Consider the following 15058-nt stretch of genomic DNA (forward strand, 5'->3'; position numbering starts at 1 on the left):
CAGGACTACTGATGCATAGGGGCACTTGTACCCCAGTGTTTATAGCAGCACTCTCAACAATAGCCAAATTGTGGAAAGAGCCTAAATGTCCATCCACTGATGAATGGGTAAAGAAATTGTGGTTTATATACACAATGGAGTACTACGTGGCAATGAGAAAGAATAAAATATGGCCCTTTGTAGCAACGTGGATGGAACTGGAGAGTGTGATGCTAAGTGAAATAAGCCATACAGAGAAAGACAGATACCATATGGTTTCACTCTTATGTGGATCCTGAGAAACTTAAGAGAAACCCATGGGGGAGGGGAAGGGAAAAAAAAAAAAAAGAGGTTAGAGTGGGAGAGAGCCAAAGCATAAGAGACTCTTAAAAACTGAGAACAAACTGAGGGTTGATGGGGGGTGGGCGATGGGTATCGAGGAGGGCACCTGTTGGGATGAGCACTGGGTGTTGTATGGAAACCAATTTGACAATAAATTTCGTATATTGAAAAATAAAATAAAATAATGTGTAAAGAGTAGCTGTTACACGTGATAAAGAAATACTGCTTTTTACAAATAAAAGGTATATTTCAGCACACATTAAATATATTACTGTTAATTGTTAATGTGAAAAATACTAGCATACTTCCGAAAAGCCTCTCAAGTACTTCTTGTGTTGTATGTATGCCACACTTTGCTAACCATTGAAGGTGTTAGTTGCCATACACAGACTGGCTTCAAATCCTTACTCTGGTTACGTGTGGCCAACGTAAAGCAACAGGTTGCTTTCCTTGCAGTTGCTCGGCCAAAGGAAATGGTGGAGCTCTTGCTGCCTCTGTCGTCGTGCGGGCCAACCAGGGCCCATGGTGAGTGCCTACTGCGGAATAGTGTCCAGTAACTATCGGTCCTTATTTATTGTTGTTTTCATTATTTTAATCCTCAGATGTCCTTACTATCTGCCGATAGTTCTCCTAAACAGGATACTTTACCCAAGGAAGATGGCTTAAAAAATGGTGACATAGATATAGACTTTAGTCAGCTGAAACTTGATGAAAAAGGTCAGTGTAAAGATGTAGTCCCGTGTCATTGCCAGAAAACTCAATAAAGTTTAAAATATTCCTAGTGCCCATTCATTAAATCAGAATAAATATTTTTAATTTACTGAATGTCATCAGTCTGATTATGAAAGTGAAATACATTCTTGTTACGTCTACTTAACATGTGTAAGGTTATTTAACGCCAAATAATCATACAGGCTTAATCTTCTGCTTCATGTTCTCCAATCTGAAAAGTCTTTCTTCTGTCCAATTTGCATCTATATAAGTCGTACTTTGTTTTTAGTTTTGCCCTCTATGGAAAAAGATGATAATTATTCCAAAAAGATCATTAATTCAGTTTTTAATGACATAGAGCTACAGTACTGTTTAATCCCTTTTTTAAATGTTTGCTGTTATTCTGTGTATAAAAATTTAATTTCACTTAAAGATCAGAAAAGTAAGGCCTTCAATAAACTGGGAATCAGTGTTAATTAAAGGAAAAGTGGCCCCTCTCCCCCACTCAAGCTTTCTCTCTCTCTTTCCCTGTCTAAAATTTAAAAAAAAAAAAATTTTTTTTTTTTAAAGGGTGCCTGGGTGGCTCAGTCAGTTGAATATCTGACTCTTGATTTTGGCTTAGGTCATAATACTAGGGTCGTGGGATCAAGCCCCACGTGGGGCTCCATGCTGAGCTTGGAGCCTGCTTAAGATTCTCTTTCTCCCTTTCTCCCCTGCTCATGCAGTCTCGCTTTCTCTGAAATAAAAAAGTAATAAATAAACAAATAAATACTGGGAAGCAGATCACTCAAAATAGTACTTTTTATTCAGGGGCTACTGAAAAACCCTTCTCAAAGAATCTTTATGCTTGGTTTATACTTTGCTGATACTTATTTTTACCTAAAACTAATAATTGTCATCATGCTGATTCATTCTAAGAAGCTTGTTAGATAATTTCTCAGAGAGTTTAACATCATACATAATTCATAGCTACTTCTGATTAATTTCTCAGGCTGCAAAAATTACCGAGACGTAGGTGAAGACTGGTTTGATGCTAAAGAAAACCTGACAGGAGTTGACTTGTCAGGAATACAAGAAAATCAAATAGAGAAGGACAAAGGGGATCCAAAGTTTACACAAGGTTGGTTGTTAACGGTTTACTAAGAAATCCTGAATTACTGTAGCTCATCTTGTAGCCATCTCTTGTGTTATTCTGGGGACTAAACTTTTAATATTTTATTGTCGTGGCTTTCTTTTATAAATATAAAAAATAAGACATTGGACATTTGGAGGTCAATTTTTCTAGAAAGTAAATCTGTTTAAAATGTTCATTTCTCCTTCAGAAAACTGCTAAAAGCTTAAATCCCAGATTTGGTTCGCAGGTAGAGGTCCGCGTCCTCCCCCACCGCTCAAGGCCAACACCAGTGCTCTTTCAGGGTGCTCTTTTCCCTTGACCCTCAGCAGACGTTTTCTAGCAGGAGGGGTATGTGGTGGACAGAACCAGCTTCCCAGTTTGTGTCAGGCACCCAGTGCTGTCTCTCAAATGGGCATGAGAGATCAAAACTGTCTGCTTTCCCTCACTTTCGTAATTTATTTCGTTTCAAGAATGTTTCCATCTTTAGATAGTCTTTAATTGCTTATAATAGTTGTAATTTCCTCTCGTGTCCGTGATCATTGCCATTCTGTCATTTCTAGATATATGCTCCCTTCCTTTATTTTTTGCCTATATGTTTTCTTTTCTTTGACATAATGGCAATGGTTTTTAGGGGGGTCTTTTGGCTTGTATAAATAATGCTTACTAATATTTTTAAATAAAATGTAAGGAAATTTTACCTGAAGGTTCTCCAACCTGCATTAACCACTCTTAATATATTTTACCATCAATTTATGCATTTCTTTATGCATATATGTAATATACATATGCAGTTTAACATAAATGACATTATTTCATCTACTTTTATCGCAACTAATTTTTTTCCTTTCCTTGCGTTATTTTTGTCTACATCACTTGGCACGCACTGTGTACATAGCTTACTTGATCTGTGGACTGCCTTCCCACAGTAGCTCAGAGGGGTCGGATTTTTCTGTATTTCGTTCACTACCCATACCCAGTGCTACGTACAGTGTTCTGCCCGTGGGGTGTTTAGTGGTCATGTTTGTATTGAACTAGTGAAAGGAGGGTCTCCGTTGGCTCTCTGTAGCTCCTTGCTCCCTCACCCCAGTGTAAAAATATACAGATAATTAGTTACGCTATTTTCTCTACAACAGTACATTATAAACCAAGAGATTAAAGGAAGTAAGTTAATGAAGAAGGTTGTTATTGCCTAGAGATGAAGGATTCTGCCTGAATCCCAGCAGCACCACTTAATGAGATTTGTGACCTAAACTCCTAAGACCTTGGCATCCTTCTCTACAGAATGGAAACGATGGCAGTTGCTGGGTCATGGGGTGCCCTTGAGCATTACACGAGGTGACGCGTATGCAGTGCTGGGTATATTAGAGAGTGAGAAATGTGAGAAAGTCAAGCTTAAAACTCTCCCACTATTATATACAAATAGGAAACAAATTAAAGCTGCTCTAAGAATTCATTCAACAGATATCTGTTGTCTACCACTGATGTGCCAGCTTATAGGTTTGGACAGTAAATTGAAAGAATCTCAGTTCAGTAAATCCTTCTTGATTTCAGACCAAGTTCTCTTCAAAATAGAGACCGTGAAAATGCATTCTAAGAATTCTGAATTTTATCAAACCAAAAATACATCTGTAATCCTAATATCTGTGGTTCCCAAAAAGTGCTATGTAAATCAAGTTATTTGTACCCCCCCCCCTTTTTTTCAATGTGCCGTTACCACTGCCACAGGCTGATATTTTTCTGATTTTGAAGGTTTTGTTGGTGGGATGCTTCCCCAGCAAAGGAATAAACATAAACCCTGGCCAGTGTTACCATGGGGGCAGCTAGGATCCTGTGTGCATCCAGCATCGTAGACAGCACTTCTCTGCACCAACGGCAAGGGAAAGACGCCTTTCTTGGTTATGATGTACTCGATTATCTGATTAGACGTTATTGACCCGTTTTTGAGCTGCAAGAGGCTTAGTATCAACCGATCCAGTCTCTGTGTTTTGAGGATGATGGGTTTAAGGCCCCCAAACCTTCAACCTGTACTCTAGGCTCTCGGTCTTCAGTCTAGTGCTGATATTTGGTAATAACTGCGTACTGAGCTTTGTAATCATAAGAAAAAAGGTTTCAGGGTTCTTTTCAGATATCACAACAATAACGGTCATCTTCTGTTCTACATTGTTTCTCTACAAGCAGAAATGAAAAATACTGAACCTTTACGAAAAGAGAAAGGTTATTTGATACATGTCGGTGGTCTCTGCCCTTCAGTCTCTGAGGTATGCCGGGACTCATTTTTTGAGTTTCATTGTACAACCCATGAATTGTTCATATTTCGATTATTTTTCTCCCTACCTTTCACAAACTTTTACTTTTCTTTTAGGCTGACTTAAGGTCTCATTTCCGGAAATACCAAGTTTCTGAAATTGCGATCTATGATTCAACTAATTACAGGTATGTGTCCCACATTCAGTAAATGTACGCTTGCTGGGTGTCTGCCGTGTGCCAGAAGTTCTGTAGCGGACATCAGCCACAGCCCTGCTAAAATCCAGGGCCACTGCCACGGAGGTTTCCCAGCCTGGTAGAGGGAGTCACGTTAGCTACGTTAAACACATTAGCTAAAGTCACTAATTGGAGGCGTTTGGTTTTCTTTATATTCATTTTTGAGAGGGAGGACGAACAGAGGATCCGAAACAGGATCCATGCTGACAGCAGAGAGCCTGCTGCTGGGCTCGAACTCATGAACCAAACCGTGAGATCATGACGTGATCTGAAGTCAGATGCTTAACTGACTGAGCCCCCCAGGTGCCCCAATTGGTGCTGTTCTTTTTTTTTTTTTTTTAAGTTTATTTATTTATTTGGGCAGGAAGGGGCAGAGAGAGTAGGAGAGAGAAAATCCCAAGCAGGCTTCATACCGTCAACACGGAGCCCAGTGTGGGTCTCGAACTCATGAACCATGAGATCATGACCTGAGCTGAAGTCAATTGGTGCTGTTCTGAATCAAATCTTTCATTGTACCTTTTGATTTGCCATTAATTTAGCCAGACGGCTTATGGTTTGGGTTCTGTTCCCAGGTGCATCAGTAGCTTGCTGAATAAATTTGGGCAAGTTACTTAACCTTTCTGTACCTCAGGCTCCCATCTGTAAAGTGAGGATAACAATAGTACCTTCACAGCTGTGAAACTATCATTAAATAAGTAAAGCAATATGAGTAAAGCCTAGCATCCAATAGTGCTCAGAAAATTGTACTTTTATTTTTTTAATTACCTTTTGGTTGAGGCTTTTCTATTTTTTACATCGTCTGCATATAGTCATTTCCAATATGTATCGTGCCACTTTCTGTTTTGTGATGATTGTAGGAACATTCAAAAGTATCAAATAGTAATGGTGATAATTTCATGGAAATGGCCTTAACTGTTTTATCACTAATGATGATAGCTTTCTATTTCAGATATAAAAGTCTTTACCAATTAAGAAAATATCCTGTCTGTAGTTGGGGGTTGAAATTTATTAAAAATAGTTGTTGAATTTTGTCTTAAATGGAGTCACTCAAGATCATGTGCTTGGTTAATTTGACCTATTGGTATGTTGTTAATACATTTCACTACATTAAATTAGTTTTGTAATCCTTGAAGTATCACTTGATGTGAAATATTTTTTTAGTATTTGTTGCATCTTTTTTTAAAAAAACTTTGTGTTTTTTTTATTGCTTGAAATATTACACATTTTGTGTGGAAATTTAGAAGGCACAACCAAAAGGAAAAATACAAGAGGTTATGAAAATATATTCGTAGTCCCTTCTTTTGAAAACAACTCCTTTTCAGATTTGGTGTATGTCCTTCCGTTGACACGCCTAGAGCCGGTGCTTACAGAAAGGTGACTCATTTTCAGATGGATGGTTAAAATTCTGGCTGGATTTTCTGACTTCTTTTTTGGCCCTTTTATTTTGTCCCTATCAAGGTCCTGAGGACATTCTCTTACATATTCTGCCAAATGTTTTTAAAATCTGCCTTCCACAGTTTAAGCCTTTGATCTACCTGGAGGTTATGTTTGTGTATAGAGATTAATTCTAATTTCTTTAGAATGGATAACCAGCTGTCCTAAAACAACTAATCTGTGTTGGTCTGTCAGATAGCAACTTTGCAAATGTTTCCCAGTAAATTTTAATATAAAATCAATAGAGAATTCATAAGAAATGCTATCTTTTATTTCCCCTCTTTAATTTGTTTTATTCAGTTACTCTAAATAAATATTCTTCCTAATTCTAATCTAAGGTAAGTAGAGTAACTTTTTTATTTTTAAGAGCAGCTGTCTTGTAAAAGATACATATTTGTCTTATCCAGTAGTTACAAAGTGAAGTTTGAGGCAATTTAAAGTCATTAACAACCTTTCGGTTTTCTGCTTTTATGTGTTAGGTATGCATCCCTTGCTTTTAAAAAAAGCATTGATGCGAAGATGGCCGTGAAAGAAATGAATGGGATAGAAATAAATGGGAAATCGGTAAATGTGCGTCTTGTGAAAACTCCTGGAGAATATACATCATCTCTTTCCTACAAAAATGGAGTGGAGAGAAGCACCAGCAAGGAAATTAGCTCAGCCTCCTCTGTTTCGAGATTGCCCAGAACTAGGCCAAGGCAGCTGGGATCTGAGCAAGACAGCGAGGTTAGTTTTCTTGATGGATCCCGTACATGGTCTCTGTATATGCCAGGCTGCAATAAGGAGCTTTGCAGAACAAGTAACTCTAGAATCAGGGATCTTGAAGTGGGAACGAGAATGGTAACCTGAACCTTGGACCCAGCCTAACCTGTTCTTTGTGCCAGTCCAGTAGCTCTTGGCGGTGGAGGGGGAATGTAGATCTTTGTAGACCTGGCTAGAGACTCATTTCTCTTTACCATTAATTAGGCTCTTCACCAGTGCTTGCCAGTATTTTTTTTGTCTCTCATTTCGCAGACAGTATTGCTGTGCAAGTAGTTAATTACGCTCTCATCATCCTTTTTACACAGTTAATCTTAGCACAAAATTGTTAAAACCACAAAATAAAGTGATTGTGTTATATATGCCCCCGATTCTGCCTTATCAGGGTCTTAAAACACCACATGAACAGGGATGAAGTCGCCTCATTCACTCCCATCTCTCCACTGCTCAGCAAAGTGCCTGGCATTCTAGAACATCATTCCAGAATATTGTCTTATGTTCCATTTCCTTTTCTTATGATCTCACTTTTTCCAGAATGTCATATAAATGATACCATGTACCTTATTTGTCTGAGCTCCTTTGAGATTGATCCATGTTGTTGTGTGTATAGCATTTCATGCTGTTCATGTTTTGACCATTTTTATTGGCTTTTTTTTAACTTTTTTTAGGTTTTCATTTAAATTCCACCTAGTTAATATGCCGTATAATATTAGTTTTTGGTATGCAGTGTAGTAATTCAACACTTCCTTATATCAACCGGTGCTCATCATGGCGGTCATATGTTGACATATGTTCCATCTATCCCTACTTTGTTGAGGGTTTTTATCAAGAATAGAGGCTGTATTTTTTCAAATGCTTTCTCTGCATTTTTTGACAGGATCATATGGTTCTTTTTTCTTTATTGACGTGGTATATCACAGTTGATTTGCGAATATTGAACCAACCCTGCAGCCCAGGAATAAATCCCACTCGGTCATGGTGAATAATTCTTTTAATGTACTGGTGCATTCGATTAGCTGGTATTTTATTGAGAATTTTTGTATCCATGTTCATCAGGGATATTGGCTTGTAATTCTCTTCTTTAGTGGTGTCTTTGCCTGGTTTTGGAATCAAGGTAATGCTGGCATCATAGAATGTGTTTGGAAGTTTTCCTTCCACTTCTATTTTTGGGACAATTTGAGAAGAATAGGAATTATTCTCCTGGGAAGCCATGTGGCCCAAGGCTTTTGTTTGTTGGGAGATTTTTGATTACTGATTCAATTTCTTTGCTGTTCAAGTTTTCTATTTCTTCCTGTTTCAGTTTTGGTAGTTTGTGAGTTTCTAGGAATTTGTCCCATTTCTTCCAGATTGTCCGGTTTGTTGTCATATAATTTTTCATTCATAATTTTATCTATTTGGGTCCTTTCTCTTTTCTTTTTGATAAGTCTGGCTAGAGATTTATCAATTTTATTAATTCTTTCAAAGAACCAGCTGTTCGTTTTGTTGATCTGCTCTACTAGGTCTTTTTTGTTTCTACATTGTTTATTTCTGCTCTAATCTTTATTATTTCCCTTCTTCTGCTGGCTCTAGGGTTTATTTGCAATTCTTCTAGCTCCTTCAGGTGTAAGGTTAGGTTGTGTATTTGAGACCTTTCTTGCTTCTTGAGATAGGCCTGAGATATTCTTCCTCTTAGAACTGCCTTTGCTGCATCCCAAAGGTTTTGAATTGTTGTGTTTTCATTTTCACTTGCTTCCAAGTATTTTTTATTTTTTCTTTAATTTCCTGGCTAACCCATTCATTCTTTAGTAGGGTGTTCTTTAACTTGCATGTATTTGAGGGCTTTCCAAATTTTTTCTTGTGGTTGACTTCAAGTTTAATTGCATGTGGTCTGAAAATATGCATGGTATGATCTCAGTCTTTTTGTACTTGTTGAGGGCTGATTCATGCCCCAGTATGTGATCTATTCTGGAGGATGTTCCATGTGCACTTGAAAGTAATGTATATTCTGCTGCTTTATGATGAAATGTTCTGAATATATGTTAATCCCACGCAGTCCAATGTGTCATTCAAAGGCACTGTTTCCTTGTTGATTTTCTGCTTAGAAATATCTGTCCATTGCTGTAAGTGGGTGTTAAAGTCACCTATTATTCTTGTATTGTTATCAATGAGTTTCTTTATGTTTGTTAATTAATTGGTTTATAAATTTGGGAGTTTCACATTGAGGGCATAAATATTTATAATTGTTAGATCTTCTAGTTCATCTGATAAAAGTATGGCTACTCCAGCTTTCTTTTGACATCCATTAGCATGATAGATGGTTCTCCATCCCCTCACTTTCAATCTGCAGGTGTCTTTAGGTCTAAAATGAGGCTCTGGTAGGCAGCATATAGATTGATCTTGGTTTTTTAGCCATTTTGATACCCTGTGTCTTGATTGGAGCATTTAGTCCATTTACATTCAGAGCGATTCTTGAAAGATACACATTTAGTGCCATTGTGTTAACCTATTGAGTTCGTATTTCTAGTGATGTTCTCTGGTCCTTTCTAGTCTTTGTTGCTTTTGGTCTTTTTTTTCTCTACTCAGAGAGTACCCCTTAAAATTTCTTACAGGGTTGGTTTAGTGGTCACTAACTCCTTTAGTTTTTATTTGTCTGGGAAATTCTTTATCTCTCCTATTCTGAATGACAGCTTTGCTGGTTAAAGAATTCTTAGCTGCATATTTTTCCCATTCAGCTTGTTGAATGTATCCTGCCACTCCCTTCTGGCCTGCCAAGTTTCTGTGGACAGAGCTCCTGTGAACCTGCTCTATCTTCCCATGTAGGTTAAGGTGTTGTTTCGTTTTGTTTTGTTTTTACCTTGCTGCTTTCAGGATTCTTTCCTTGTCTGAATATTTTGTGAATTTGACTGTGATATGCCTTGGCAATGGTCGACTTTTGTTGAATTTGATGGGAGTTCTCTGTGCTTCTTAGATTTAGATGTACGTGTCCTTCCCTAGATAAGGGAAGTTTTTAGCTACTTTGTTTGAATAAACTTTCTGCCCCTTTTGCTTTCTCTTTATTTTCTGGGACTCCTATGATACAAATATTACTCCTTTTTAATAAGTCACTGGGTTCCCTAAATCTACCTCCGTGATCTGTTAGCTTTTTCCCTATTCTTTTCAGCTTCATTATTTTACATAATTTCATCTTCTGTATCACTGATTTGCTCCTCTGCTTCATCCATCCTCATTTTTATGGCCTCCATTTGGGTTTGCATCTCAGTTATGGCGTTTTTAATTTTGGCTTGACTAGATTTTAGGTTTGTTTTTTGTTTTTTTTTTTTATCTCTGCAGGAAGGAATTCTCTGATGTCTTCCATGCTTTATTTAAAGCCCAGCTAGTATCCTTATAACCATTGTTTTAAATTCTAGTTCAGACATCATACTTATATCTGTATTGATTCAATCTCTGGCCATGAGATCTACTTCCTATTCTTACTCTGGGGTGAATTCCTTAATTTTGTCATTCTGTCCAGAAAGAAAAGAAGGAAAACAAAACAAACAAAAAAAGAAAAAACAAAAACAAACTAGATCCTGGGTGTGTTTAGGTCTGCTTGTAAAAAGAATCTAGATTCAAAAATTTTAAATAAATGAAATGAAAATAAATAAAAAAACATATCTAAAAATATGTACATAAATTTTAAAAATAATAAGAAATTTAAAAGGATTTGAAAAAAATGAAAAAAATAAAAAATTTAAAGAATAAAAGTAAACAGCAAGCTAGATCCTATTTCCCCTGGAGCTAAAGCTTTGCAGCACTATGATCAATAGACTTGGTGCAAGAGAGGGGTTTATGCTGGTCTTCTGAGGGAGGGGCCTGCTGTGCTGATTCTCAGGCTGACTTATTTCAATGGAGATGCACCTCCAGGGTGCAGGGGGGCAGGCAGGTGTAAGTGGTCCTGTCCTCCACTATGTGGCGCTGTCTTGCCCCCTGAAGGCTTTCATGCCTGATGGGTGGAATGAATATGGCCATGCCTTGCTCTCTAGCCCAGGATGAAAGATTGCATCCCTACTCTTCAGGGAACCCTCACAGAAGAGTAATCAGTCACCCTTCTTGCATCCCCCAGTTTCCGTCAGAACTCTGCATTCACCCTGCCTGTGTCTGAACTTTTTTATCTCAGATGTGCAACTGAGTTTCAAAACTCCAAATTTTAGGCACTCCTGCTTGGATTGGCACTGTTCCTCTGGGGGAGGGTCTCCCCACACTTTTGCCATTTGCTTTCTGACCTTGCAAGGAAAGTGGTGGTACGACCCCGCAGTGGTTTGGAGTTTATCACAAAATAGAGCAGACAGCCTGCGCCCTGCTCGCTGCCCTCAGGGGCCGTCCCGCTTCTGTGCCTGGAACCGTGCAGCACGTTGGCACCACCTGTTCTCACTCGTGCAACTGCACCCCACTTTGCAACCTGAGCACCTTTAAGCCAGGCACATCCCCCACCATAGCAAAGTGCTAAAAATTCAGATTTTGCCCTCTGAAGCTTATACTACTTTGGGGTAGCCTCCATAAGCAGGCTCACTCCCCACGGCTGGACCCACAGTTATATCTCCCCCAAGTCAACTCTCCACACCTGCTACCTTCCAGAAGGTGGTCACTTTTCTACTTGTAGACTCACAGGTTTTGTTCTCTCTCTGCTTGATTTGTAGGGTGTACAGAAGGATGTGATAACTATCTAGTTGTGTTGGAGGGATGAGACAAGCTTCGGGTGCCCTTACGCCGCCATCTTGACTCCTCCCTCCGAGTTAATTCTTATTTAATATGTGAGATATTGTCACCTTTCTTTTCTCAGATTCTCAAGATTTTTTCATCACATTCATTTATTCAGAAGAGGCTTATTGTCTACAACGAGAGGCAGAACCTCTCTGCTGTCTGCTCATTATGTGACTGGGCAGATTACCTAATCTCTGTGTCTGAGCTTCCTTATCTTAAAACGGGAATAATAGTTCCTACTTGGCAAATGTTGTGAGGTTTAAATGAGGTTAATACAAAAAAAATTTTAGAACCGTGCCTGGCACAGAAAATGCACTCAGTCGATGTAACTATTAGTGTTGTTGTTTGCCAGTAATTGGGCTCTTTCTTAGAAATCTCCTCTTTTCTGTGGCTGAGCTATCAATTGTATCCCAAACTTTCATTTATTCAAGTTATTATACACCCATTGTATACATAAATACTCTAAGCACTGGGAAGGCAGCAGTGAACAAAACAGACCAAAAAATATGTGTTCTTATACAGCCTAAAGCTAGTGAAGGAGATACAGTATTAAGCAATTAAGTAAAATAGGTAATATTCTGGGATAGATATAATATTTTGTATATCTCGGCCTGTCTTTTTATTTAAACTTTAAAGTCTCAGCCCTTCCTTTTTTAAACTTTTATGGGATATACAGTGGTTTCCTACAATTTATAGCCAACTTTCACAGTTCATAGTAATTAATCATTTTATTGTCGTCTGTTTGATTGGATTGTAACTTTCATAAGTGGAAGGGGTTCTAATTTACATCACTAGCTTTCCCTCCATAGTATGTGGCCCACTTCTGGACATAGTTTGTATTGATTATATATTTAGTAAATAAAATGTAGGATATTTACAGTTACCATGTAAACCAGCCTTCCTCTGTCAGGTTGGGTAAGAATTAAGCCTCCGTGCTCTAAGCCTAAGATACCCACTGTATATGGTGAATTAACCTCTCTTCTGTGCACCAGAAATGGAACTAGCTATGTCCTATCTTTGGGGAAATTGAGAAAGTAGTTGATACCTTTGTTCTGTGGGTCAGATGAAGAATCCCAGTTGAGAAAGACTGATTTAGACATAGCTTCAAATATTTTGTAATTACTATTAGAGAACAGGTGTGGCATTTTTTTTAACTAACATGGCTCTGAACACGGCTCAAGGAAATCTGCTTGATGTAAATAATCCCAAATCAAAGTAAATTTCTTAGGAATTTCGATTTTACCATTTATAATTTTAAATTCTGTTTTAATTACATAAGCTGACGTGTCTATATAATGGTTCCTGCTTTTAAGAAAACTTTAACATGCTTACTTAGGGTGTCAAGAAGAATTGTAAACAGATTGAATCTCCTAAATTATTACCTGATACTCCTATTCGATTCATACCTCCAAATACGTTGAATCTGCGTAGCTTTACCAAAATCATGAAGAGACTGGCTGAACTACATCCAGAAGTTAGCAGGTAATGAATGACTTCAATTGTGTTTTAAGTGGTTTTAGCATTTTTATGTACAAATATAGTTCAATGCAATAGCTTACCCATATTTAGAATGTGCTGCTTTGGAAAGGACAAGTGCTCATGTGTGTTTTCCTTTTGCGTAGAGACCATATTATAGATGCTCTTCAGGAAGTAAGAGTAAATCATAAAGGTTTTCTGAATGGCTTATCTATTAATACTATTGTGGAAATGACTTCATCTGTTTTGAAAAACTCTGATTCCAGTTAGGAATAAAAGAAGCAACAAGAGGTAAATTAAGCATATCTTTTATATTTAAATATTACTTAAACATTGTAAGCTATTGGGGCGCATGGGTGGCTCAGTAGATTGAGCATCTGACTTCATTTTGGCTCAGGTCATGATCTCAGAGTCATGGGATTGAGCCCTGTGTTGAGCTCCGTGCTGAGCATGGAGCCTGCATAGGATTCTCTCTGTCCCTCTGTCCCTCTCCGCCACTTGTGCTCATGCATTCTCTAAGATTAAAAAACAATTTTTTTAAGCTATTGATTTTGTTTTCAAATAGAAATAGTATTAAATTTAAAAATAATGATATTATAAAATTAAAAAGCAAATACACCGTATTAGTTAACTCTTAATGCAAAACCAGTTACCCAAAACTTGATTGGCCTACACAACATTTATCATCTCATAGTTTGCAGGTCAGGATTCAGCAGTGGCTTAGCTGGGTGGTTTTAACGTAGGGACTCTTGTGATGTTGCAGCAAGGTGTCGCCTGGGCTGCAGTCATCAGGAGGCTTGACGGACACTGGAGGATGTGCTGCTAGGACGGCTCATTCCCAGGACTGTTGGCCACATGGGCCTCACCGCATGGGCCTCTCCTCGGGGCTGCAGTATCTGTACGTTGTGGCAGCTGGCTTCCCCAGAGCGGAGCAAGATGGACGCTCCAGTTTCTTTGTGACCTGTCACACTCCATGGTTTCTGTCACGTTCTTTTATATGTGAGTCACTGTGTGCAATCCATACTCCACAAGAGGGGATTAAGTTCCATCTCTTGAAGAAAAGTATATCAAAGAATTTGTGTATATGTTTTTTAATTACATGCACCAACATAGGATCTTTTGTTATAGTGAATGGGGATTTGTTTTCACTTATACCTGTCTAGGTGATTAAAGCCAGCTTTTATAGACAGCAGATCAAAAAGCCGAATAAATTTAAAGAATATCTGTTTAAACAAGGCACTGGGGAGCTGTCGAGGTAATGAGGAATCGGTGGGCCAGGGTGCAGCGATGAGTCTCAGGGAAACGTGCCCAGTGTCGGGACCACTTTTTCCGTGCTATTATTGGCAGAGGGGGAGCTAGTTTAAGGGACCCTCGGATGGCATTGAAGCCAGGGAGATGGGGCGTTGGTGAACTCTCAGCAATGGGTTGGAACCTCAGCAGGTTAAGTAACTGAACCAGAAACAGAGTTCCTCAGAGAGACTGTAACTCAGCTTCAGAAGTTATTTCCTAAGTTGGAGGGATCTGGGGTTATTTCTTTCATGCACCTAGAGGAAATGAAGACAAGAATTCTCTGGAATAAAGCAGTATCATTTTAGGCTTCAAATCATTTCTGCCAACAATTTTGCACATACCAGTTATTTAGTAAATAAGAATGCACAATCCAAAATAACTAATAAATGAAGTGAGACCACATGAATGAAAATTAGCATAAACACTAGATTATAGAAATTACCCACAGGGACTCCAAATGTTTAAGTTATCAGACACATTAAAAAAATACATGCTTATAGGGATGCCTGAATGGCTCAGTTGGTTAAGCATCCAACTCTTGATTTCAGCTCAGGTTGTGATCTTCCAATTTGTGAGACCAAGCCCTGAGTCGGGTTCCCACCCTTGACAATGCAGAGCCTGCTTGGGATTCTCTCTCTCTCTCCCTCTCTCTCTCTCTGCCCCTCCCCAGCTTATGCCCGTGCTCTATCGCACACGTGTGCGCTCTCTCTCTCAAAATAAATATTTTTTAAAAAAGAAGAAAACACATATTCT

General features: G+C 38.4%; 1 protein-coding gene across 7 annotated transcripts in view; it reads left to right on the forward strand.

Moving 5' to 3' along the window:
* Window positions 1–15058, forward strand: part of RBM44 (RNA binding motif protein 44) — a 48347-nt gene that overhangs the window by 20908 nt on the left and 12381 nt on the right. For 6 of the 7 annotated variants that reach the window (XR_006205788.1, XM_042950702.1, XM_042950703.1 and 3 more), the window contains 7 exons: window positions 924–1038; window positions 2024–2152; window positions 4325–4404; window positions 4509–4579; window positions 6541–6787; window positions 12876–13021; window positions 13162–13306. Coding sequence is in view for 6 of the 7 variants with exons in the window: in XM_042950702.1 (XP_042806636.1) it covers window positions 924–1038; window positions 2024–2152; window positions 4325–4404; window positions 4509–4579; window positions 6541–6787; window positions 12876–13021; window positions 13162–13285 (912 nt within the window). In the remaining variant the exon portion in view is untranslated. Of the gene's footprint in view, window positions 1–923; window positions 1039–2023; window positions 2153–4324; window positions 4405–4508; window positions 4580–6540; window positions 6788–12875; window positions 13022–13161; window positions 13307–13778; window positions 13853–15058 lie in introns of those variants that run through there. The other variant, XM_042950706.1, reaches the window with a different exon arrangement.

The sequence above is a fragment of the Panthera leo genome, chromosome C1 (assembly GCF_018350215.1).
Source record: "Panthera leo isolate Ple1 chromosome C1, P.leo_Ple1_pat1.1, whole genome shotgun sequence".
NCBI classification, from domain to species: domain Eukaryota; kingdom Metazoa; phylum Chordata; class Mammalia; order Carnivora; family Felidae; genus Panthera; species Panthera leo.